This window comes from Corvus brachyrhynchos, unplaced genomic scaffold, assembly GCF_000691975.1.
Source record: "Corvus brachyrhynchos isolate BGI_N302 unplaced genomic scaffold, ASM69197v1 scaffold17, whole genome shotgun sequence".
In the NCBI taxonomy this organism is placed as follows: domain Eukaryota; kingdom Metazoa; phylum Chordata; class Aves; order Passeriformes; family Corvidae; genus Corvus; species Corvus brachyrhynchos.
Window position 1 is genome coordinate 5,971,448 of NW_008240046.1, and position 26,310 is coordinate 5,997,757.

At 37.4% G+C, this 26,310-nt stretch overlaps 1 protein-coding gene across 4 annotated transcripts in view; it reads right to left on the reverse strand.

Moving 5' to 3' along the window:
- Positions 1 to 26,310, reverse strand: part of CORIN (corin, serine peptidase) — a 125,317-nt gene that overhangs the window by 4,353 nt on the left and 94,654 nt on the right. For all 4 annotated transcript variants that reach the window (XM_017744346.1, XM_017744344.1, XM_017744343.1 and 1 more), the window contains 7 exons: positions 24,231 to 24,344; positions 22,615 to 22,725; positions 21,770 to 21,899; positions 7,694 to 7,816; positions 4,825 to 4,874; positions 3,227 to 3,401; positions 954 to 1,225 (listed from right to left, as the gene is read on the reverse strand). In XM_017744346.1, the coding sequence (XP_017599835.1) occupies positions 954 to 1,225; positions 3,227 to 3,401; positions 4,825 to 4,874; positions 7,694 to 7,816; positions 21,770 to 21,899; positions 22,615 to 22,725; positions 24,231 to 24,344 (975 nt within the window). The remainder of the gene's footprint in view (positions 1 to 953; positions 1,226 to 3,226; positions 3,402 to 4,824; positions 4,875 to 7,693; positions 7,817 to 21,769; positions 21,900 to 22,614; positions 22,726 to 24,230; positions 24,345 to 26,310) is intronic.

Here is a 26,310-nt window from a genome sequence, read left to right on the forward strand (position 1 = left end):
TAAAATCAACACTGACCACATTAAAGGACAAAGAACCATTTTCCATTTACCCGTGCTGCAAAAGCATCTGTCAGAGTTTTTTTCCTGACATCATATAGAGAAATTTTTAGATGTGTAGAGATGCTAGTAAACCACTTACCCTTCATGTGTGTAATTTAATTTTTACCACATCTAACCTGGCCATTACAACTGAAGTTCCACTGAAGCAATACAGAAAGGAAGATTTCCTTATCCAGTGTACAGAAAAGCCATCTCTAGTAATTACCATAATAATAGCAAAGGGAGAAAGGGAGAAACACAATGGCTAGTGCATTAAAAGTGTTGGGGCCAGGCTAATTTGCATACTATTCATGCAGAATCATTTTGCCTGAACAAAGATTGACATAACACAACAGTTCTTGTCAAGGATTGTGGCAGGTCCAAAACAAGAAAACACACTAACGTTCTGTTCAGAGATACAAAAACAACACTTGTGATTATGGAATAAATTGTGTCACAAGTACAAAGTGTGGCACAGACCGCTGATTCACGACCCTGTTCCTTCAGCCTGTAGGCCAGTGCTGCCAGCCTCCAGCTTTCACTGAGCTAAGAGTGTTTCCTCCACACTGATGATGTGATACCTTTGCAATACTGTTCTGAGTGCAACTTAGATGGGTAAAATCATAACTAATTCAGGTGACTTTCTTGATAGAAGTTTCCAGATCCTCAACATTTTTAAAAATCAAGCCACAGAGCCAAAGTAAGTATTAAGGAGCATAAACTGAGGGTGCTGCTTTGAAAAAGCTAGGCTATAATCACAGCTTGATCCTTTCAAGAGTAGTTACATTTCCCTAGTATTTACTAAGATCCAGTAATAGTATGAATGGATAAAAGTTTGAAACGGGATCACTTATTTGATTAACTCAGTAGAAGCTTCACATGTTTTTCAAAAGTCCCAGAAATACTCATCTTACTTTTGTTGCCCATGTGTCCCCAGCCTGTGATGTAGCAGTAGGTGTCTGGCTGAACCAACTGATCCTTGCTGGGCAGGCAGACAGGTCTTACATAGCTTGTCTCGTTGATATCCTCATCTAGTTCCACAATGCTGATATCATAGTCTACAACTGCTCTGTTGTAGCGTGGGTGGAGGATGATGGTCCTCACTAGTCGGGTCTGCATGAAACCTGATGGATGATCAAGATTGCTAATCCCAAACACTACTTTCCAGACAGCTGCATTTTCTCTCCTTTGTAAAAAAGAAAAAAAGAAGTGAAATTTTAGTCAAAGTCTTTCTTTTAAGCAAAAATACCCAAGATTTTTTCTCCCTTTTTGCACACTGCACTTTGCAAAGCATACAAATACTACAAAAAGAAAACAAATATTTACACATTATTCCTTACACCAAAGATCTGAGCAACAGAAGTCCATGCTTTCCATTTCCCTCCTGCTTGTAATCAAACACATGAAAGCTCACTCCATCAGAAGATCTGTAGCCATGTATAAGTTGCTGTATTAAAGGGTGTCAAAGTCATCCCTTGGGTCCTGCCCAACATTAGTTGCCCACATGTTCAGTGGTGGGCATATACAAATTTCACTGTGGTCTGCTGCTGACAGCAGTAAGTCTCACTGAAATCCCTAAGGGGTCTCAAAGAAGCAATTCTATTGTGTGAATTAAATATTTTATGATAGCCATGGGAGAAGTCCCTTATTTATTCAGCATTCAGTCTGTGCCAAGCATACTTTCTATGCGTAAGCTCAAAGTTGACCCTTACAATTGCTTAAGACTCTTAGTAACCATACAAGAGCACAAAGCAATGATACATAGGATACAAGGGGGAACACTGAACTATTGTCTGTTGAGACACATCAGAAAAACCTAGATTTTATGAAAGGTTTCAAGGGCATAATCTCTTGATCCTAACTGGCCTCAGGATAAATTGTGGGTTCTTCATGGGTTTCTAATTAGTCTGTGATTCTAAAAGCTCTCAAAAAAGTCACCATTTTTCACAACTGCTGAAAGACAACTCCATGTAACTAAGCACCTTTAACAGGACTGAAGCTTATTCAAAGCAATGTAAATAAAAGCATGCAAAATTTCAGCTTTTTCATAGTAATCAACAGGATTTTAATTCCTATAATTTGTAAAGAGAACTGTTTTCTAAATCAAGGCTACTTTTATCTGAAGAGTTGGATGAAAATTCTGGCATTTCAGACTATCATGATCATTTTAGTATCATGATCAATTTGTGAGCTGTTCCATAAAGTTACAGAAATTAAGTGCTGAGAATATTCATACACTATTGTGTTTGTGACCATTGTGAAATAGCATTGCCTAGAGAAATAAGCAGTCACAGCCAAAATGCATTGTCCTACAGGTAAAAAAAAATAAATTTTAATGTCTTGGATGCTTTAATGTAATGCATTTCAAAATGATCTTGACAAAGCTCTGTTGACTATAATAAGAAAACTCACAAACTACATGATGTTTAATGCAGCTCTTTCTATTTATGCCCTCTACAAATTTTCCTGGCTATTTGTATTATTGTTATATGGTCCTCATGTTTTGTATTCCAAACTTCACATGAGTTTCACAAAATGGAGCATTTTATATCAAGGACCAGAGCACTTTAAAATCTCTATATTGTTGTCTTATCTGGTTGGTTTGGGAAATTTTTTAAATACTTCATATGAAAAAAACTTTGTGACATCAAGAATATTGTTGATGATGTATTAAGCTTACAAAAGGCTTCTTACAAATGAAGAATTTCAAGATTTCAGGCTTCTGGGTACATCTCCCCAAATCTATTCAGAAAGGCAGAAGAGAAAAAAGTTCATATAACTTCTCAATCAATTATTAGACCAGAATACCTTACTTCTTTAAGGTGAGTAAATCCTCAGTTTTTCTTTTTACCAATGGCCACAGCATTTTTTCAAGGTCTTTTCTACGCTGCTATAGAGGGTGATTTTTTTAAACCCATGGCAGTCGTATGACAGCTGTAAATTAGTGTTTTCATTTAGCTTTCATCAGTAGCGATGCCAGCAATGAATAATAAACCATGTGAAAACCTAAGCTGATGCTGGTTTGTACCTTTTTACTTTCTTTTTTAGTCTCCTAAAACCAGGTCCCTGTGATTGGCCATTCTGCAAAGGTCTTCACCTACGCCCCGTGTGTTTGGTAGAGGGGGAAGGACCTGGCAATTCACACGTGCAAGCTTAAATGAGCAGTAGAATGTTTGAGCCCCCTCACCCTTCAAAGCAGTGTGCTACTGTTAGGACCCATCTCTTGGCGATCAGAACGCAGCCGCAGATGTGTCCGCTGGGCTCGCTCTGCAGGGAGCACTGCCACGGCCATCGGCCCGGGCGGCTGGTCCTGCCCCCGAGGATCCTCTTGCTCATGCGAGCAGCGGGGCGGCGGCCGCAGTCTGCGAGGAACAGAGCGCGTTAATCGGCACCACAGGGGCAGCGCAAACAGCACCTTCTGCGGGAACACTGGGCACAGAATGGTGTTAACAGCCATGAAATCACACGGAACAATACAGTAAATGAAGCAATCGCCGACCACACTGCCCTATCAAACACTGAGCCATTTTTACCCTTCCTTTCTATCAAAGGATTTGCTCTCTGGTTACTAATTTTGCCTGGACCAGCCTGAAATATTAACCAAGCTAAGTTTGGGATCCTGACTTCCTTTTGCTCAGGAGGTTTCCTGGGTTTATGTCTTTGTCCTTCTGTCAGCTAGCAACATGTCTGGCCTACTTTGTACTATCCAGAAGAATTGCTTCTGGAAAATCTGCTCAGCAATAATAAGGTTTTTCTTAAATCAAGTGTGAGTTTAATGCCATGCCATTTACTCAGGTACACAGCAGCAAACTCACTTTGCCTGTAGAAATTACTAAGGGAGCATATTTAAAGATCTGAAGACATTCTAGTACTTAGTCCATTACACTTTACAAGCCATCTCACTAGAAATTACACCAGATTCCCACCTGCCAGTTACTATTCTAAAATAATCCTTCACTTCTCTTTCACTTTATATTCTAGATTTAAAGGATTCCAGGCTTCTTATTTATCCTGTTTATACTCAGTCTGATTTAGAGAACAAAAGAACACCACCAGTTTCTGCAATCAGCCTCCCAAGGGAGTATATGCTGCTACTGCATGTATCTGGGAATTTAGTGGTGAAGAAATAAATTGGAGCAATGGTTATTTGTAACTTACAATTCTTACTGTGTTCACTTATCTTCATAGAGTAAGCAACATATGTCAGAACAAAATACCTTCAGTAAGCTCTTTTGAGCTTTTTCCTTTCTCTGACGAGTAGCAAATATTTTGATTAGTTTCCCAAATTTAGGTCCTGTCTTGTAATTACTTTTCCCTGAGTCAAGCTAATTCATACTCCAAGTGTTCTTCAGCAAAGCTCTCCTTGTCTGTAGAACATGGTTTCATCACAGATGAAGAATTTCTGCATTTTCAAACTACTTAAAATTGCACAACCTGCTGCGCCAACAGACTTGGTCCATAACTTTCTACTTCAGGTTCTTCTGTCCCCTTGAACTTAACAAACAGATCACAGCTTCAGCTTCAATTACTTTTTGGAACCTGACTGCTGATAAAATTCCTTTTGTGGTATCATGAATGGGCCACCTCAACACACAGCATCCTAGTCAAAATATAAGAAAAGCTGATGAAACTGAGTAGAGTAGGGAAAAATAAACCCAGTGCCAAACTGGATGTTGCAGAGGTCTAGTAAAAATTTCAGAATGAATCCACACTAAATATCTGCATTTGTTAAAGAGATTTAACACATTTTGAAAAATATCTATTTTATATGCACTTCTCTCTTACCTTCTTTAGTGCAAAAGAGAGCCACTTTGCTTCTGCTTTGACACATCTGTCTAAATATTGAAACAAAACATGGTGGAAATCTCATTAATTGATTAATTTTGGTAATTTGAAAATCAGCACAGGTATTGTATTCATTGCTGTGATCCAGCTGTTAAAAATTCCCCCAAACTGTAAAAAGAAACTCAAGGAGCTTTTTATGCCAGATTCCATGGTTTCCAGCATCTTCCTGAAAATAATTCAAAATATTAGTTCAGCTTTACAATACATTTCATGAGTAGGTGCTGCATATTTTGCAGACTACCTTGCTCCCTGGGCATGGATACAGCTCTGAGGTCAGCTGGGTGCACAGTCTGTCAAGTTCTTATTTATGGCACCTGAAAGCACAGATTGCCAGTCTCCCCTTCCTTACAATCAAAGGACAGGATTTTCTTTGAAATGCCTTTGATAACAGATGGTCTTTCATTCCCTAAGAGTTCGGCTATTTTGAAAGATTCCAGGAAGTCTGCATAAGTATGTATTGAAACAAAAAAAATTATAATTTCTGTTGAAAATCTTCAGATAAGAGAGGGAAGAATTGATTTTTTTTTGTCAAGGGAGGAGAAATCACAATTAAATCAGCAAGCACTGTTGCGCAGCTAGCTGACTGCCTTTTTAATTCCACAGCTTTTTCATTCCTACGGTGTACACGCTTTTCTTAGGCAGGTGCAGAGCTACATTGGACTGGATACACAGCTCATTTCTTCACCAGGTAATCCTTTGCAGACTTTAATCCCAGCAGGTAGGTAGTAGCTTTCAAACTGCAACCATCTAAAAAGAGGCTGCATTTCATATTAAGTCATAGATACTAATGTGGGCAAAACAACAGTGTCAGCCAGCCCACCAGGTTACCTTGAATCTGGAATTTAACCAGACCTTTTTCCCTTACAATGCATATACCTCATTCATATACTGTGCAAATCAGTCTATTTCTCTTCCTGAAAATACACCATAAAATTACTTTTCTAGAGATAGTAGAGACAGACAACCAATTTCAGGAAATAAAATTTTGTGCACCATTTTGAGAGGCAAAGAAAATATACAGAATATAACTGAGACCAGCCATGCTTATGTTTTACACTTGTTCCTTTGACTTACCATACAGCCAGCTCTAAAGAGAAAACGTTAAGCTTTTATGTGTGTGTTGCCTGTGCTGTGCCATTCCCTCCTATCAAAACTTTATGAATTAGTGGTGTATTTTTTAGTTCTTGGCCAAGTTCCCATTAGTTCAGAAGCCTGGCAACTCCTTTAAACATACAACATACTCCACAGCACAAACCTTTTACATGCTGCAGTTGGTCCAGATGAATACACCTAGACTGCAGGGCTCAGGAGCACTCCCCAGTCATCTGGACTGGATGCCTGATGCAGCCAAAACAAAAATAGCTGCACCCTTCATGCACCCTTCCCCCTTAGCTTCTCACTTCTTGTTATCCATATTTCTGAATTCAGGAGGACTGGAACATCTATTTCCTACGTTTTACTTTCATTTATGCAATAGATTTAACAATAATCCTCATTACTGATGTTTTCCCTCCTTTAACTTGTACTTTGGGCAAAACTAAATCTTTTGCTACTAGAATTTGTAACTCAGAGGCTCCAGATCCATTACTTCATACGTTTCCTAGCAGACCTCTTTCAAAAATGTCAAAAAGTACCTTGAAATTTCTGCTTTGCACTTTAGTGACTGAACAGAATATGATTGTGCATCTGCCTTTGCATCTGGTCACAACCCAAGGTGTTTATTCTTGTATTAGTCTGGAGAAAAGCATTTAGATACTGTTAGGCTAGAGGAAAAAGACAGTGAGAAAGGAAAATCAAAGAGTTAAAAAGACAAATTTCAAGTATCAGGCACTGTTCAGTAATGGCCCTTCAAGATGAAGAAATAGAAATTAACTTAAAAGGAATGATGAAATACTAATGCAAAACAAAAACGGTACGAAACTGAGATGTAAGAAAGCAAAATTAGGTCCTTGCAGGCACAACCTTTTTACTATTCCATCACTAGGGAAAACTTTGAGTACAGAAAACAATGAAGAAAAAGAAAAGTAGATTTCTTCCTCAGATTTTGTGTCTTCACATATATTGTGTCTCTGCAGCTACCCAAGACAATCTTTTCTTGTGAAACAGAAGGATTTTCTATGGAAGAAGGGTGTCCTGAAAGCTCCTGGGCATTTTAAAGAGAATAGGGAAACCATGTATCTGCTTTTTGAAGAATGCAGTTGCCAATGGGGATTAGGTGGCACTCACAGTTTTGCCCTGGATTTCTAAATTCATTGGCTCTTCAAAGTCACACTTTGAATGTCTCAACCATGACATCCTGGCTTCTGATTAGTAACTACCTGTTTAGTAAAAGGAATATACCATCACCTGAAACCAGAGCTAAAGAAACCTACTGTAAGCGGATATAGCCTTTACTGAAGAAGCTGTGGTTGCTCCAAATTAATGAATGAAGACTACACAGGCTGCAGAGGATGGTAAGATGTTGCTGCAGATTTTGCTATATAGTACTTGCTGGACTTTCTTGCTCAGCAGAGATTTAATGAAGCTGTCTGGTTCAGGTGCTTCAAGGGCATCACCTCTGTATCACTCAAATGCTCTTATTCTGCCAGAAAAGGCCCCTGAGGATTCACAAGATGGTCTCAAAAGAGAGCACAATGGTTGTAGACACTAAAATCACTGTAGACTGTATCTTAACAACTTACATGAGTATGTGCTGGGATTTATATGCAGATACCTTGGAAAAAAAAGAGCTTACCAAAGAGTTTGTCATCCTGCATGGGTAAGTGACTACCCACAGCAGTGAAATAGGTCTTATTTACCTGTTACTTACCCATTCACTAGAAGTGCGTGTAAAGTGGATGCATTTTTATTCTTCCAGTCTGAGTGCAGATTCAGCCATTTTTGGTCCTGCGTTTGCTCATTCTCTATTACAATTTCTGTTTTGGATGGTCCTCTGAAACAAATGAAAGACATTGATAGAACTTCTGGTAGGTTTCTACATTACAGTTACGAAGGTGAAGAGGCCCTAACCTTTCTGTTTACTCCAAAGATACACATCTGAATGGTATGGCAAAGCCATGAGTGGCAGATCCATAGTTAGGAGGATGGAATCACCCTGAGAAGTTAGGCCAGCCATCATATGACTGTCACATTGTATTTCCTGACAAGAAGCAGAATTGGAATCGGGAACAGCAAGAACCTTCTGGTGGCATTTACTGTAATGCACACATTGATACTGTTTCAACAGTTTCTTGGCCTTCCAAAATGCCAAAAAAAAATAGCTCTTCATATGTAAAACAGGTAACAAAAAATATTTTCTTACATTCCTACCACTGGAAATCCATGAAAATTTAACAGTAAAGAGCAGTCTAGGTCTTGTTAGTAAGACTTGAGAGTATCTCTAAATCCAAGCTCCCTGCTTTGCGAAACAGAACAAATCGCTGGTGAGGATGTCAAACCCATTCTTCTGCAGCAACCTAACAAGTGTGTGAGGGTTAGAATGATCCACCAGGAGATATTTTCATATATCCACTTCCTCAGTCTAGTTATTGCCTGATAGACTCAAGCCACTGAAGCAATTGCTATTTTATTAAATCCTAATTGCCAAATGGAAAAAAAATAGAGCTATTCTAAATTACTTTACTTGTCATGCAGCTTTCCAGCACAGAACTATTCACAATTAGCCATCAATCCCTGTCAATGACAAGGACTTTCAAGCAGTGCTCTCCCAAACACCGGTCAAAGGCCAAATTCTAAATACTAATTCATGGAAAAGAGAATGAGAGAAGTTCAGAAAAACTGTGATATGTCCTTAAATTGGTCTCTGAACCCAATCTCTCAGGATAGTACCTGGTAATGCCAACCAGGATATTAGTTTAAGTCCAATTCTCAGTACTGGCTGTATTCCTTTTTTTAAAAATCTTTACAAAACACCAACACTCTTTACCCACTTGATTACATAAACTAGCCAAGATCAAAGAATTGTGTTTTATGGTGAAGCTGGCAGTGTAACCATATGGAAATATTTTCAACACAGCTGGCAGAATAAACCAAGCTTTGAGGTCACGGCCCTGGATCCTGTCTGTTACATGACTTATTTTTCAGAACCTTCTCTGGGCATATTAAGAAATATCATTTCATGATCTACTAACCAGAATGTGCAGGCATATACTAACAAGTTTGCTGCAAAAAGTTTTCTTTCTCAGTGCCTGCTTTTAGCATAAACATAAAGATCTCCTCTCTTCATTTCCCACTCTTTTTCCTACCAAACATATGCAAACCATTTTCTTACAATGACATTCTGTCTTATGATCTTCTCTGAACAATGATGTTCACCATTTCATAAATGTGTACAGTTATGAACTTGTAAACAGATCCATAAAATATGCAACTCAAATATGTGCAAAAGGATGCAAATATCATGCCATTTGATGAATCCAAATCTATATTATACCAAATACAAGATTGTTTTGATGAAACCTGCAGCTCTGAATTACAGATTACAGTGATGCTACAATCATAATTAAGGAGATATGTACTTCTAAATCAAGGTAACAACCTACAAAACACTTACACCTGCATGAAATTTTATACTTATTTTACTTAGCAAAAGTAAGGTCATGGCTAGGCCTTTTTTCCTTGGTGGTTACAGCTTGATATAAAACACTTGAAACCTTAATTTATATCTTCAGAATATATATTTAGGATACCTTAATTTATATCTTTAGAATACCTTCTATAAACATTTATGTTCCCCTCTTGATGCTGTTTATAAAAGATTTTCTTTTAGATAGGCAAGAGCCACCGCTTGCCTCCTTTCATCTATTTAATGAGAAATAACCAAAATGAAGGGGACCAAAGAGCCTCATTTTTAGATGAAGAAAGCTGGTGACAATGGTTAGCATTTGTGTAGAGACCAGAGCATGCTCGGAATTTCTAGAGAACTAGAGAACATGAGCTAAAAATCTTAGGAGTAAAGATTCAGGCTGGTGAGAGCTTCTGAGTGTGAGACTTTCAGAGAGGCTGCTGGACCCGCAGTGCACGTTACACCAGGGGCTGTAAATCACTCAGAGCAAAGGAGAGAAGTGGAGCAATGGGTATTCATTTCAGCCAGCCCCATCCTGTGCTCCAGAAACACAGCAGGGAGCAGGTTCTACTGGGTCCCTCTTGGAGCTGTAGCACACATTTTCTTCTTAGAGTAGACACATACTAAAGAAAAGCTAAAAAAGAATCTTTCAATGGACAGATCCACATCAACTCACAATTCACAAGGATATTTGGCTTTACTGAGTATCTAAGACAACAAGGTTATATTGCTAATTACTTCTTGACATCAAGCTACATCTTCAAAAAAAAGCTCTCCTGCCAGTTTTATAGTTTGGTGGCCTGCTGAAGTTGCAGTATCTTTCAAGATTTCAGGCCAAACAAATAAAGACTTTTTTTTATGAAACACTTTCAGAAGGCTCTTTCACTTCTCTGGAGTTTCCTGTTTTCCCCTTTGGTTTGCATATACCATAACAGCTTTGCTCAGAAACTTGGTGTGGATTTTAAATTAGTGCTTTTAATTATTACCTGTACTGGAGCAAAGAAGCAAAGTTGAAACAGAGCTTGTTGACTGAAACCACACATACTGGAAGGCAGTGTGCAGTTTTGAGATACATCAGTTTAAGACAATATTCAGAAACCGGAAAGGATCACACAAATGGCTTTCAAATTTTCTAGGGGCCTCTGCCACTGACATGCAACGAGGGGTTGAGGGTACTGACCTTGCTTACCCTTGTGAAGAGGAAGCTAAGGGACAATTCAATAGCAACTTGCAATTACTTGAAGAGGAGTTAAAACATAGTGGAAACAAATTTTTCTCAATAGTGCTGCATGGTAAAACATGGAGAAATGGCCTAGACCGACAGCTTTGAAAATTCATAGCACATGAAAAGGAAATACTTTTTCACTAGGAAGGTGAAGCAGCCCTGGAACAGAGAGCTCTATCCATCAAGGTTTTCAAGACTTGGCTAAACAAAGCAGAGGTTGAACTGATCCCATTTGGCAGTAGTTCTGCTTCAAGTGGGAGATGGACTAGATGTTCTCCAGATGCCTGTGATGATTTTATGATTCTTTTGCACAGCACAAACGCACCATGGTGACCAGTGCCTATGATGAAGAGCTGAACTTTAAAGAAGGCCAACAGTTACTAGAACAGATTTTTTCATACACCAGAGCATATTTTAACATTACAGAACAGTCACTGAATCACAGAATCACAGAAATAATTAGGATAAAAAAGAGCTCCAAGATCATCAAGTCCAACCAATAGCTACACATACATATATGAAACACCTACATTACTTTAGGAAGTTTATTAATGGTATCTGCAAACTTAAGACATTCATACCATGGTAACAATAATTCACACCTTTTGAGTGGTGATTTTTTGACCAGATCCCTCACCAGACTTTCAAAATAACATATAAAACCTATTTGCACCACATGACTTTATAACAACTCATAGTGCTAGTTGGATGAAATTATTTGCGTACTGAAGTATTATTTTAAAACCCATGGGGCTCTAAAAATCTGAACAGACCATAAAATTTAATTTTCTCATGTGTCTAATATCTGCAGAAAATCTTTATAGCCAGAAGAGCTACACTAGACCTTCTGAGCCCAAACTGCTCGAACATAACACTCAATGAATACGTTTTTGGGTTCCTGTAGTCTCAGCCTATGGGCTTCTCCAAGACCGTGGAAAGTTCCGTAATAAAGTACGTTTACAATAGATGTATGACAAACAGCAATGTTTTATGACTTTTTTTCTCCTCTACATTTGAGGTGATAGAAATACCAAGTTTAGTGGTAAAAGACAAGTGTGACTTTCACATAAATTTTCATTTGGTCCTCTGCACTGCTTTCAAGAATGAAATGGGATTAGAACCTATGAAAAAATTCTTCCATGAGACTTTCTTTCACTAAAAAGTGAACTATCGGAAATTCAGCCAAAAGAAATTGAATGAGGCCATCTGATCCATTCCCCTAATTCAAAATAAGATCAACCATATTTAAATTCTCTCTAGCAGATTTTTGTCTGCCCTGTTTGTACATAACTTTAATGATGAAGCATTTCCAGTCAATATATTCAAGCAATTTTTCTTATAATGTGTATTCTAAATCTTCCTACTTGTCATTTAAGCTCATTACTCTGTCTTTTTTTCATCGGAAATGGAAAGAGTTTATTCCTAATCTACATATTTCAAGGCTCCTATACCTCCTTCCCCTGAATGACCAAGCAGTTTCCAACCTTTCTTCACAGATCATGCTTTCTAAGTCGCTGGTCATTTCTGCTGACCAATTCTCATTTAGTCAAAGTCTAACACAAACTGAATACCACAAAGCGATTACACATAAACATTCTTGGTTAATTCAGGCCATTTTGCCAGCCTGTAAAAAATTTTTAAATTCTTATCCTGTTCTCCAAAATGCTTTCAGATCCTCCCAGCTTGATGCTGAATGAGAAATTGTCAAGCCTGCTCTCGTCTCTATCATCTGAATGACTCACAATACCACTGTATCCTCCCAGACACACTGGCATGCGTCTAGCCCCCCACCAATACATCTTTATGGTTTGACAATGAATCATCAACATTCCCATATCATTTCATCTCTGTTCATAGCTCCTTACTTATTTCAAAAGTCATTTCACATAGTGTGAAAGTTAAAAGTATATCACTGTGGCAGTTTGGAACGTCATTTTGTCGTCAAACCATGACAATCACATCTACAGTTTCTTCCCCATCCACAGTGTCTCTGGTATTTCAAGGAATAAATTAAGGGACTCTGACATGATTTGTTACTGATAAATACATCCTGTCTGTCATTAAGACCTTATACTTCTGTAATTTGTTGGTAATTCAAGCTAGGCAAGTAGTTTGTAAATCTCCGTATCTCCTTCTTTTATCCTTTTTAATGAAAGATGGCATACCAAACAGTTTCCTCCCTTCTCTACAGCTTCTCAAACCTATGGCTACCACTATTGTCAGCCATAATGGAGACCCGCCTGAGCCATAACTATTAAATGCTCTTAAATTATTTCAACAAAACTAGCTACTTTGAGGAGAAGTGTATTACCTATTAATTGCTTACTCTAGCCCTCCTTCTTAAATCTTTGTTATCTTAGTAATATAATATGATTTTCTAAGATTTCTTTGTGGTTTTGTTTTGGGGTTTTTCTTGCTTTGCTTTTTTTTTTTCTTTCCCTGTATAATACTCCTCGCTTTTCTCATTCTTTCTACAGATGCTTATGGTTCTACACCAGTTCTTGTAGGTTTGAACTACATGTTCACTCTCTCTAAAATTTCACTTCCCTTTTCAGGTCACTGTACAGCTTATGCCTTAGCCAAGTTAGTCTTGCCTGCTTCACAGAAAGATTTCTGCTAGATCTAATGAAAATCACAGGGCACATAAAATTCTAACAGATCTAATTCCTTTAATCTGAAACTTTCCTTTAATCTAAATCAATTAATAAAAGAATTTAATAAACTATAAAATCAGTTAATTGTAAAATCACAAAATGTTTCAATTTGCAGTAGCACTTACGTAACCCAACTAGGAATTTCTAACTTAAATTTTACTAAATTTTAAATTTCATCTTAAAAATTAGAATATTCCTTTAATAAATTTAATTTCAAGATATACATTCCCTTATGTGTGTTTAACAGAGGAATTTTTAGAATTAGGAAAGAAAAACAGAACCCAGTCTGTGTTCTACGTTGTAAATGTGGTCTCAGTGGGGAAAAGTTCATTAGATAGATTCATTTCATTAGATAAGCTGTACAACAGAAATATTTAATAAATACTCTTCAGAGCATTCTAGTCTGCTGATCACTGTGCACAACAGTCAAAGTTTACAGTGAAAAACAAGCATTATGTCTTGCGTACTAAATTATAATGAGAAATAAAGAAAAGGAAATAGAAGGAGGGACTAATTTTAGGTTATGAAGTTCATCATTCTGTTCATAGCACATTTGGGATACTTCTGTACAGCAATGTTTTCAATACCTTATTGTCCCTATTCCGTTCAGAAAAACTCCTTCAAATGTATTAAATTGCAAGTTTAGAATAAAGTATAATCCATAAACTGGATTACTTCTTGCTTCCCAGTGACACGTATCAGTTTAGTTTCTATAATTCCATCCTTGCAAGCCTCATGTGACAGCAGGTTTGAGAAAGGAAGCCTTGAGTTATGCCAGCAGGCAATGGATTACACACATACGGGCACTAATTTAAAACAAATTAGGCCTATTTCAGAGATGGAACAGCATCTGTTTCCTGTCTGTTTGTATTGGTTAAGATGTTTCTTGGTCTTGAGCAGAATTCTCTAAAGCCACAGCTGTGCCATAGAATATGGAGTAAAAGATCAAAACTTCGATTTTAACAGCATTAAGATCAGAAATATCTGAAAACTTAATGTGCAAACATATTGAAACATAGAAAATAGAATTAAAAGGATTCAATGCATTGATAGAAAAATAAGACATGTATGAGTAAATAATTCTTAAAATTTTCTGGTAGAAAGATTATCTGTGATAATAATTTCAGATTTCAAAATCCCTCAGTCCTATGTCCTAGCTGATAAACTAGTCAAGCCTATGAAGAATGAGTTAACTCCTAATTATACTGAAAATATTTGCTTGCTTGCTTTATCTCCATGTGCTGGTTTTAGCTGGGATAGAGTCAATTTTCTTCACAGCTAGTCTGGGGTTGTGTCTCAGATTGGTGCTGAAAACAGTGTTGATAATAGAGGGCTGACTTTGTTCTTGCTGAGCAGGGCTTACACAGAGTCAAAGCCTTTTCTGCTTCTCACCCCACTCAAGCACTGATGGGGCTGGGGGTGCACGAGGACTCAGTAGGGGCTGCAGCCAGGACAGCTGACCCCACCTCTCCAAAGGGACATTCCACATCACATGGCTTCATGTGCAGTATGTAAAGTGGGAGGAAGGAGAAGGAAGTTGGGGGGGGGAATATTTGGAGTGATGGCATTTGTCTTTCCCAGTCATCATTACAGGTGAAGGACATCCTGGAGATGGCTCAACAGCTGCCTGCCCATGGGAAGTGGTGAATGAGTTCCTTGTTTTGCTGTGCTTGTGTGCATGGCTTCTGCTTTATCTATTAAACTCTCTTTACCTCAACCCATGAGCCTTCTTACTTTTACTCTTCTGCATTGTCTCCCCCATCCCACTGGGAGGAGTGAGCAAGCGGCTGGGCAGGGCTGAGCTGCTGTCTGGCATTAAACCACAACACTCTGTTCTCTCAGTCTGTAAATTATAGGTTTCATGAAGTATCATTTTGTGGCTAAACTTACAAAAAGACCATTTGGGAGCATCTAAAGTTAGAGCTTCAAAAAAAACCTAGATTTTCTTAGCTGGAAGTATTAATTAAACTTCAAATTAAATGTAAAGTCCTTCATTTAAAGTCAATTAGCTTTTCATTTTAAAAATATGAAGGCTGCAATTCAGAGAAAAATGTTGTTTTTAAAATTTTAGTTGTTTAATTTCAAAAATTTGAAACAACTAACTTGATTTTTTAACCTTTTTTCCCCGTAGTGAAAATATGCAATTAATTTGAACAAAATTCACTTGTTTCTTTATTCAACATCATCCTTTACACAATTATTATTCACTAAGAAATCTTCCCATAGCAGAATTTATGCTTGTTTTTTCAAGACATGTAACATATTTATTCTTTTATTACTAAATTCTTCTCTCATTCCTAACAGAAATTGAGAGACATAGTTTCAGAGGCATTTTTAAATTTTTGAGCTTACTTTATAGCTAAAGCTAATGCTGACATCATTTCATGAGCTAAGATTACCTTTGAAAGAGCCTCTGTCTGTTAACTGACACAGGATTTACATGCAGAGGATGTCTTTCATTAGGATGCTTGGTAAGAGTTGAGGAGAGGGTGTGGAGGGGTGTGGATTACAGAGCAAAAGAGCAAAACTGAAGGAAGACCTATTTGCCTGACAGCTTGTCTGATAAAAAATGCTGTGTTTCTTGCAGTCCTTGCCCCTCTCAAAGTCTTAAGTCACCTCATTAAATTATAGGATAGGTTGCTCAGTCCCATCCAACCTGACCTCAAATATTTCCAGGAATGGAACGTCTACCATTTCTCTGGGTAACCTGTCCAGTGTTTCACCATCCTCATTGTAAAAAATTTATTCCTTATGTCTAATCTAAATGTACCCTCTTTTAGTTTAAATATGTAAGTCAAAAAAAAAAAAAAAAAAAACCCAAAACACTTCAAGGTGCATATTTCAGAATAAATTTTCAATGCAGAGAGATTTAACATCTGTTTAGTGTTAAACAGAGTAAATTTGAATCTGGGAGCCCCTAGGAAAAAAAAAAAGAAAGAAAAAAGGGGCAGTCGGCTTATAATGTACATGATATAAAAATAGTTTTTAAAAGGGTTTGCAATCAATCATTAGAATAAGAACATTTTCTTATTTGGCAGCATTCATGAGTCTTTCTTTTAGTCGGTCACAGAATGGTTGGGCTTGAAAGGGACCTGTGGAAGTCAAATAGGGCCACCTGTGGCCAATTACCCAGAAGCACATTCCAACAGCTCCAAGGCTGTTTGAGATACTAAAGTTATGAATAAGTATTATCATTTTACTTTAAAAGAAAACAAAATAGCCAATCATGGAGCTAGAAAGTGTTAGATGAGGGGACTGACCACATGCTTAATGACTATTTGAAGAAATTGTCACAATTTGTCAGGAATTATAAGTTTGAAATTTCTCTGGAAAAACCCTTATCCAAATTATTATATTTTAAACTACGTATGTACATGAAAGATGAGACATATCAGATTTAAATCTAACACAACTCTAAAACAGTGAATAAAGTCTACATATTTTAACATTGGCTTATTATTGCTCAAATTTACTAAAACAGCCTTCCACATGTACCATAGCTTTATTTTCAGTAAATTTCAGTAATAAGTTATTAGTTGCCGTTCTTGAAAAATTAAATGAAATGTGAAAAATTTGCTATCTTTCTACATCATCTACAGGATTAATAGAACACTGTGGCCATGGACAACATGAACAGATTCAAGGTAAGTTAAGAGTATGTAACATTCTGTTGAATGGGTCTAGAAATCTAGATTGAATTAATGAGTTCAAATACTTCCTCTTTGGCATGGAATTTGTTTCCCTAAATGTCATGTTTATTCTTGGAGAAAATTTTTCATTCAGAAGTTCAAATTTATTATGCGGGTATGACAGAAGGATTCTGGGTTTTGTTTCTGTTACGTTTTTTAAGAAAATAAGTCATCAAGCTGAGCTTCCATTATTCCTGTTGCAGAAATAGTTACAGAGTAATAAAAACACCAAATTAGATCATGTAAAAACGAGAGATTGTTCATCCAGCAGCTTGGCTGCTCAGTTGTCAAATATTAAAGATCTTTATACCAAAGACATAGAGTGAAAAAGTACCAGGAAAGACAAAAGGCCAGGCAGCAATGAGAGACTTGCCCTTCCCTTTCACAAATACACTCACAGCAGATGCTACAGCAGAGGAAAAAAGGAAAAGGAGCTACCTGTTTCAGTGGATCACCAGTGACACAGCCTCCAAGAAAGGGAGCAGCAGTCACAAGAAGAGATAATGGTAGATTTTTAAAAACAAGTAACTTGGTAGACTGCTGTGATTTTATGCTGATATTGCTAGACTAGAACAAGTAGGTGAACTAAAATTCCCTTTACTCTGCTGGGTACAAGCTCCTGAAGTTTATTATATTTGCTATATCACCCTAGTGCAGCTAAGAAAGACAAGTCATTCCACTATATTTTCACAGAATGACAGAACAACTCCACTACTGCCTTTATCAAATTTTAGAGCTGACCAGACCATGCTTTTATGATCACCATGTCATCAACAAAGAACGTGGACTTCCAAGTATATGAAAGCGGGTTTCTTCAACTGAACATCACGACAAAATACATTCTTCCAACATAATGTTCTGAACCTCCACAGTATGCCCATCTTCAGCAGCAAAGCCTCTAGCACACACCAGGACAGATGTGAGACTGACTGCTGTTCTGTTGTCTACCTGTGTTAACAGAAAAACTAATTGCCAGAGACTGCATTTAAATTCACTGTATTGAAATCTGGGACTCAGTCAGAAGTCTCTGAATAAACTTATATGTCCTGACATGAAGAGGCACTGAGATTAGGTGATAGTCCCATCCAGTTTTAAACTGTGAACCTTAAGGCTTAAGCATTCCCATTAAGTTCTTAGCATTACAAACAAAGGCTTACTTCATATTTAACATTTTTTTGTACTAGAGGAAAATGTAAGAACTGCTAGGAATACACACTGCATAACTTGAGCAACAGCCATCATCAGCCCAAAGTCTTTCAGACAATGCTTGAAACTTGCAGTTTCATGTGACCACACAACACATTCCATGAGTTGTGTTGTGAAAAACTGGAAAACCACATCGTCTGTGGAATTAGAATTGGCAAAAAGCCAGGAAAATTGCTTGCATTTTTGTGAAATGGGCAGAATAGAATAAACTTTTATGTTGTTTCAGACTCAAGGCTTATATATTCCAGACAGACTGATATTCTGTAAAATATGTTACCACTATCAGTTAAATTAACCTAATTTTACCCACTGTTATTTAATTATCTTCATTTGGTTTTTTGAGATTAATTTAGCCTAAAGTATTAAAATATCTGTTGTTTTTAAATAACTAAAATATCCAAAAGCTGTTAGAAACATTGCCTTTATATTTTAAACATTATCACATTATATAGCAATTGGGAATTTTTATTTGGCAAAGCACCAGACAGTTATGAAAAATAGTTTGCAGAGCTTTACAGAAAATAAAAATGCCATATGCTCCCATTCATTGTAATTCCTGGTCTAAGGCATTAGTAAATCTTCACTTTGATATCTCACATGCATTATTTTTCTCTAAGAATAAACAAGAGAATTGTTAAATCAAAATCAAGTGCTGCTGTAAGTTATTATTGAAGAAATCTGCACAGCCAAAAAACTGAGTGGTTCTGTAGTGTGCTCTAATGTGGACAGGATTTGTATATTCACAGCTTTTATTTTCTGAAGGAGTAAAATGAAGTTGCTCACATTGGGAATACTTGCAAAAAAGCACTGTGTGAAATACGTTATATTTATTTATTACTTTTTTTGAAAGGCAAAAAGGAGGAGTTTTATCATTATTTGTGTTCTGTGCAATATACAGCCTAATTTACCAGTACCCTCAATGGTGACTAGAAAGAGCTTATTAAAAACACCAATGTCATCAACCTCACATTCAGCCATTCTTGTTATAAGTCAAATAAATAATGTATGCGGGACATAAATGCCAACAGATGACTTGAAGTTCATGGCTTCAGATCAGATTTCACAGTGGCATGAAACTCCAGTTATCCAGTCTTCCATTCCACCATATGGAAAATGTTACTCTCTGTGACATTTTCACTGAATCCCTTTGCAATGTTAACAAAATAATTAAATAACTGTATTACTCATATTAGTCCTTTTGGAAATCAGTTCTGGTAATGCATTTTAATCTTTGTTTTTCTTACAGCTCTTCAAAGCTAATTTACTGTATTTTTGGCAGTGCCACTTCACAAAAACTTGGAGAATAGCTAAGTAAATCAAGCTTCAGGTGATTGATTGACAAAATCAGGCACTAAGAAAGGAAAGACAAACGCTAGTCTGGTTTTCTGAAGCACTGCAAGAAAGAATTAGAAATTATTATCGGAGTCAAACTGAAGTTGTAGACTTCAGATTTGAAGTGGAATTTCCCACTGCCCTTCACAAAATTACCTGTCACTACTAAAAAGATCTTGTAGAAAAATTGATTTGTAGAATATGTCACCCTGTTAGAAAATGGATTTGTGAGATTTAAGAATCATTTTTGTCTCTTACATTTCTTAAAAGTGCAGGATTTGTAAAATCTGTTAGCAAGCATCAGTGAAGAAGCAGGAAGGTATCAGTTTCTACTCATGCTGATTTCAGCCTAGGCACACCTCTGAAAAAAGGAGGGAATCAGAGGTCTTGTGATAGTTTAATACCTTTTCATTTTCCTAGCAGCAAGCATCATAGGAAAGAGAAACAAATTTTATGTCAGGACCAACGGCAAGGTGAATGTGAGTCAGCAGAGCCCTGCCACCCAGGAGGGCCAACCATGTCCTGGGGGGCATCCGGCACTGCATCGCCAGCCGGGCAAGGGAGGGGATTGTCCCGCTCTGCTCTGCACTGGGGCAGCCTCACCTCGAGTGCTGGGGGAAGTTCTGGGTGCCACAGTATAAGAAAGATATTAAACTATTAGAGAGTATCCAAAGGAGGGCCATGAGGATAGTGAAGGGACTGGAAGGGAAGCCATATGAGGAGTGTCTGAGGTCACTTGGTTTGTTCAGTCCAGAGGAGACTGAGGGGAGACCTCACTGCAGAGAGTCTGCTACAACTTCCTTGTGAGGGGAAGCAGCGGGGCAGACACTGATCTCTTCACTCTTGTGACCAGTGACAGGACTCAAGGGAATGGTATGAAGCTGTGTCAGGGGAGGTTTAGGTTAGGTAACAGGGAAAGGTTTTTCACCCAAAGGAGGGTTCAGCACTGGAACAGGCTCCCCAGGGCAGTGGTTACAGCACCAAGCCTGTCTGAGTTCAAGAAGCATTTGGACAACGTTCTCTGGCACATGTTGTGATTGTTGGGGTGTCCTTGTAGGAGTTGGACTCAAAGATACTGATGGGTCCTTTCCAACTCAGTATATTCTATGCTTCTAAAAAACTGAATTATGAAGAAGAAAAACATTCTTAATGTTAAGACCATTGCTTTGTTCTTAGACAACAAAGTAGTTGTAAAATCAATAACTATTTCTGAAAGTATCAAAGGAGTTTAAGCTTTATTAGGATGCTAAATAAATCCAAAGCATAAAGATAATGCAAATATTATTTAGATACAATAAACTAGATAGAGGAGTATAAAATTGTTGTATGTTGGAATGGCCAGCAGTCCATTTACAGATGGTCTTGAATTCGGGACATCTGTTAGAACTGATGTCAAGTGTCCCTGCAGTGCAAGACAATAAATTAAGTGCAGACTCCCTAACCCAGGGTCTTTATCCTCCTGTGTACTTTGAGAAAGGTACAAAGAACATGCATGTCAATATGTGTAGTGCTGAAAGGCAAACAGAAAAGACACTTGGTCATTCAGTTTGGGGGTCAGACTCTGACAAAAGGTATCCTTATATACCATCAGATTTGCCTCTTCCTAGTAGGACACAGCTGTGAATATCAGAGCAGATTAACTTGTTTTTTATCCAACAGTTATATTTTGAATCAAATATTCCACAATTTAGTGTGCATGCAATAAGAAAGACACGTAGAGGCTATTTCTTTTTCTGAGTTCCACACAGAAAGCTCTCTCTTTAACAATTTGTTGTTCAGAGATGCCCAAGTTAAATACATTCACTTGTCTAACTCACATTATTTACTGCAAAATGCAAATAAATGAAGATAATTTTTCCTGTGTTTCCTCAGTCTGCTTTAATTCTTTAGGAAGGAACAGAGTATTATATTGCCAAACAATTCTGAGTCTCAGCAATAATTGCAAGTTCAAATATTGAGACTTGGCAAAACACCATTATTGTTTCAAAACACTCTTTTAGTAACAATCACACAATGTTTATAAAGTGGTGAAAGTGACTCGATTTTAGTGAAATTCTATTCCTGCCATAGTTCCCAAAATTTCACTACCTCTTTTTCTCTGTCAACCATTTCCACACTAGGTCTAACATTGCAGTGAACAATGATCATTCACATATAACTCCAGCACTCCAATTGTCCTAAGAAATTCATCAAAGCTACAAACTACTGACCTTACCCTAAACCCATCTGATTGCAGGCCAGCTGGCTTAAGTTCTCTTGCCACTCATCAGCACAAACATGATTATCAGCAGCTGACCTGTGAACAGTCAGGAACATCAAGGAATTGGTGTTTTTAGCCAGTGTAACTGGAAAGAAAAAAAGGAGGAAAACTTCAATATTATTTCAAGTAGTTTTATAAATGGCAAACAGAAAACACACAACTACATTCAAGAGTTTTCCAAGTTGCTGGCACTTTTCCTAGTTTTACAGGCTGAACAGCCATGCAATTTAAAACCAAGGCAAGTGTGGCTATCAGAACCTTGCTAAGACTGAACAGCATGAGACACTGAACAGCAAAGATATCTTGAGGGTAGGAATAAACCTGAACACTTCTAATTCACCAGCACAGATTCACATAGGCTGCTGATAGCCTTAGTTTTTATAGCCTTAATCTATTTAGAGAATCTAGATAGAAAGATCATCACCATTTCTTCTCTCTTAATCTGTGTATAAAAGTTCAAGAACTGCTTTTATTACATGCAAAAAAGATTCTCAAAAGGTCCCTCCAACTCTCAACATCTTCTTAATCTCTCCTCTATCCACAGTACTTTCCAGATTTCACACATCATCTACACATTTTCTTGCCATATCACTTTTCTTATATCTTTGCACTGTGACACTTCACAGTGAGCTTTTGGCCTTCTCTTTTGCCACTTCCTTGCATACTTTCCCAGCCTCACCCCAGTCTTCTCTTTGCTAATAGAAGGAGTGCCTCTCCACCACTGTATTCTAAATTAAATCACCAGTGATTACTACCATCACCCAAACATCACTTTGAGGCACCCCACAGCAGAAACTTACCACAGTCCCATTCATCTGAGCTGTCACTGCAATCTGCCTGCCCATCACACCAGAGTTCACGTGGCACACATTCATGGTTGGCACATTCAAGTTCACTCTCTTTACAAAATGCTGCAAAAACAAAAACATGCTCCCTCCTGAGAAAGACACAATCAAAGTGCAATTCACACTGAGATGAAAAATTGAGAAGGAGGGTGAAGGTAGGCACAGATCAGATTTATGGAACAAGTAACTGAAAGAGATTTGCAACAAAATTCAGCACGGATACCACTGGGGCAGAAGGTGGTTGCTTTCATGCAGTGGCAGAGGGCATTGCAACTCAGAGGGAAGGAAGAGTGTCCAGAAATGCAAGATCTGTGATTACTTAGTATCATTTGTGGTCTTGTTATATGTAACCTGTCTAAGCCCCTCAGAAGCTGTAAGTGAAAATACTGTTCCATGCTTTTTAGCTGATCCAAATTTGTTGGATTCTTCATGGTTTTGCTACAATGAATATCTATTTCCTCTCATCCACAGCAATTATATATTGATTTTTGAATTCAACTTTGCTATTCAAAATTATATAATTATTTTTATTTAGAGGTGCAGAACTGCTGTACTGATAGACATGTTCCAGTTCACAGTTGGTTGCTGGCTGGCATCCTCACATACGGATTTCCAGAGTCTGTTCAGTATGGGAAGCACAAGAGCTTCCATTTGCAAATGACTTTTAGCTCTCCCTTCCAAAAGGCAGGTGTGTAGCAGTACAGGACCTTCCTCGCTAACACACTTCCAGCTTCTATAAACCCCATCATTAGGGAATTCTGAGACCTGAGGGAGGGCAGAGGGAGCAAATGCATGGAAGGCAGCTGCATTCAGTTGTGCCCATGTTTGGCTGATGTACAGCATTTGTACTGCCATACAATCCAAGCATTTATTTGCAACACGAGTACAAAAAGTGTACTCTACAGTGAAAACCATACAGATAGAGCAGGCAGTGCTGCCTACCTCTGATCTTTCTGCCAGCACTTTGAGCAGACTTACACTGTGCACATGGACAGTATGCCCATGCCATCAGCGTACCATAAGTTTTGTATCTTAATTGTTACCACAGTTTGGATTATAGAAGAAATCTGTGGAGCCAAGAAAGGAAACAGAATCTAAGAAATGTCAATCAAAAAGAAACTAAATAAAGATGAGAGACATATGAAATTTACCAAAAAACAGATCAGAAGGAAAATCAAGGAGAAATCAAGAAAAAAAAGAGCAGTGAGCAGCTATGCCTGTATAAAATGAAGCTGAGGAAACTTGGGAAAAGAAGTTAAAAAATCTACAAGGAATAAAGAAAAGAAGTACAAAGGCACAAGAACAAGGGGGAGAAAGAGAAGAAAAGAACAAGAGAGGACAAGAGTGACCAAACAGAGATCAAGGGTCCAAGGATGTGAACAACAAAGGACACAAGATGAGGAAAGAGAGAAATTGGTGCCATAGAAAAACTGAAAAGGAAACTGAGGGAATCACTAAGTCTTTCTGCCTACAGAAAACATAAAATATTTTACTTTCATTTATTTTGCCCCCCAACATCCCAAAAATGTGATCAGCCCTTTAAGGGAGTAAAAAACCACATGAGTCCTTACAGCAATTCTTTTCATCCATCATGTCGGGGCAGTCTGGGAAACCATCACAGATCATAGTGTGTTTGATGCACAGCTTCTTCAAAGGACATTCCCAAAGACCCCTTTCTCTACAACCTGGAGGCAGAGAAGCACACTTCTGAAACACTTGCATGCAATATCGAATCAACTGTTTTCTTCCTTAAAAGTCCTGAAACTCACATAATATTTTCACTTAAAATATACCAAGAATAGTTACTAATGAAGAAATGGAAATAAGATTGGCACAGTGCACACTTGATAAATGGGTCTAAATATTATAACACTTCATAATACTTCAGTGATTTTAAATAATAATTGTATTATGATACACATACCTATAACTAATGGTTTAGGCATTAGCTCAATTAGCTCAAAACCCATACACCACTATTCTTGAAATACATTTACTAGTAATATAAGAACTTTTCTAATCCTGAAGTCTGTAGAAATTCCTTGGTCGTTCAAAAGCAAATCCTATAAAAGCATGGAATCTCCATGAAACAGTGTAGAAATACATACTTTTTTTTCTGGCAATGCTGAGACAGAATCTAACACAGAATCACAATGAAACATAGAAAGAGAAGAAATCTTTACAAAATTATGTCAAAGTGTTTTGACAGTAAAATTCCTGTTGGTCAGCTAGAGGAAATTAAGAATAGCCCAAGCTACATTTTAGAAAGGAGTTTTCTCTGGTTTTATTCCACTTTTTATTTCCATCAACTAATAAAATATTTCATTGTGATACCTGTTTAAATACTTTGACATATTAATGTCCTGCATGTCTGACACTGTTTTTAAAAGAAGCCATAAAAATGACGTGCTGTCCTTACTAAACCAGATTATTTGATTGCCTTGTTTGGCCTCTTCTGCAGAAGATACTTTTGATTTTAATCTCAGTGCAAATTCAAGTGATAGCCCTGATGCTCATAAATGCAAATAGTTCAGGTATAAATTTACAAACAGCACTTAAAGCAGCACCTCTCTTTGCCTGGACCTGGAACTATGACAGCAAATCAGCAGTAAGTTATCAAGCAAATCTATTGTTTCCAATAAGTTTTAATTCAGAAGTACATATTTGACAAATATGAACCAGAGAATCTCTACTGGATTATTGGAAAAGTCTATTCAGGTTTTAACTGTACCTGGATGTGTGGGGTGCTTGATTTTGTTTAGATTTGAAAATCCATGTAAATAAATGTTAAAGCATAGAGAAATAAAGAGCCTTAACCCTTGAAACTAATTCCTCATGATCAAAGAACTTTCTTGGGTATCACCACTTTCCAGGTCTCCTTCTTGACAATATTTGTGATAACTATTAATGAAAAATTAATTGAAACCAAAGAAAATCTCTACTCTTATATAGAACAAGGAATGTCATGTTAGGAGTTTGATATGAGTATAAAATAAAAAAGCTTAAATCCCCCATAATCAACGAACCTTGCAATTTTTTAGCAGATTCTTTACAATTCATTAAATACGTTTGTCTTTACTCTTCATCACACATTACAGTGTTACACTGTGAAGTGTACCACAACTCTCCAAAACTAATCACTTACAGAAATACAGAGACAATTCCCTATCAAAAATTCACTACTTTCTGAATTCAGTGTTCAAATACACTGTTTTGTTGGTAGAGACCATGTACCATTTGGAGTATTTATATTTCATCTCTAATTATTTTTGTGACATGAACTTTTAATTCAATGAAAGGGAAGTGAAAGTGGAAGTAGGAAAACTTGTCTATATGCACATTAACCCCAGCCCAAAAATACAGTTTGACAAGAGCTATGGTTTCATATAGGAATAGGAAGGAAGTTACCAATTGTTATTCACATATACATTTTCCATGCAATTATCATTAAATCATTAACGTTAAGACCATCATCATTTTTCTCTCACCTAAAGTACTACAGATCAGAACTCAGATTCCAGAAAACAGTGGAAGAGAGTATAGGTTTTGAATGTTATGTCCTCAATTTCTTTAGTAGGTGTAGGACCCTCTTCTGTTCCCTGCCAAAGGCATTGTTCAGCAGCCAGCAATTTAATACAATCAATTACAACC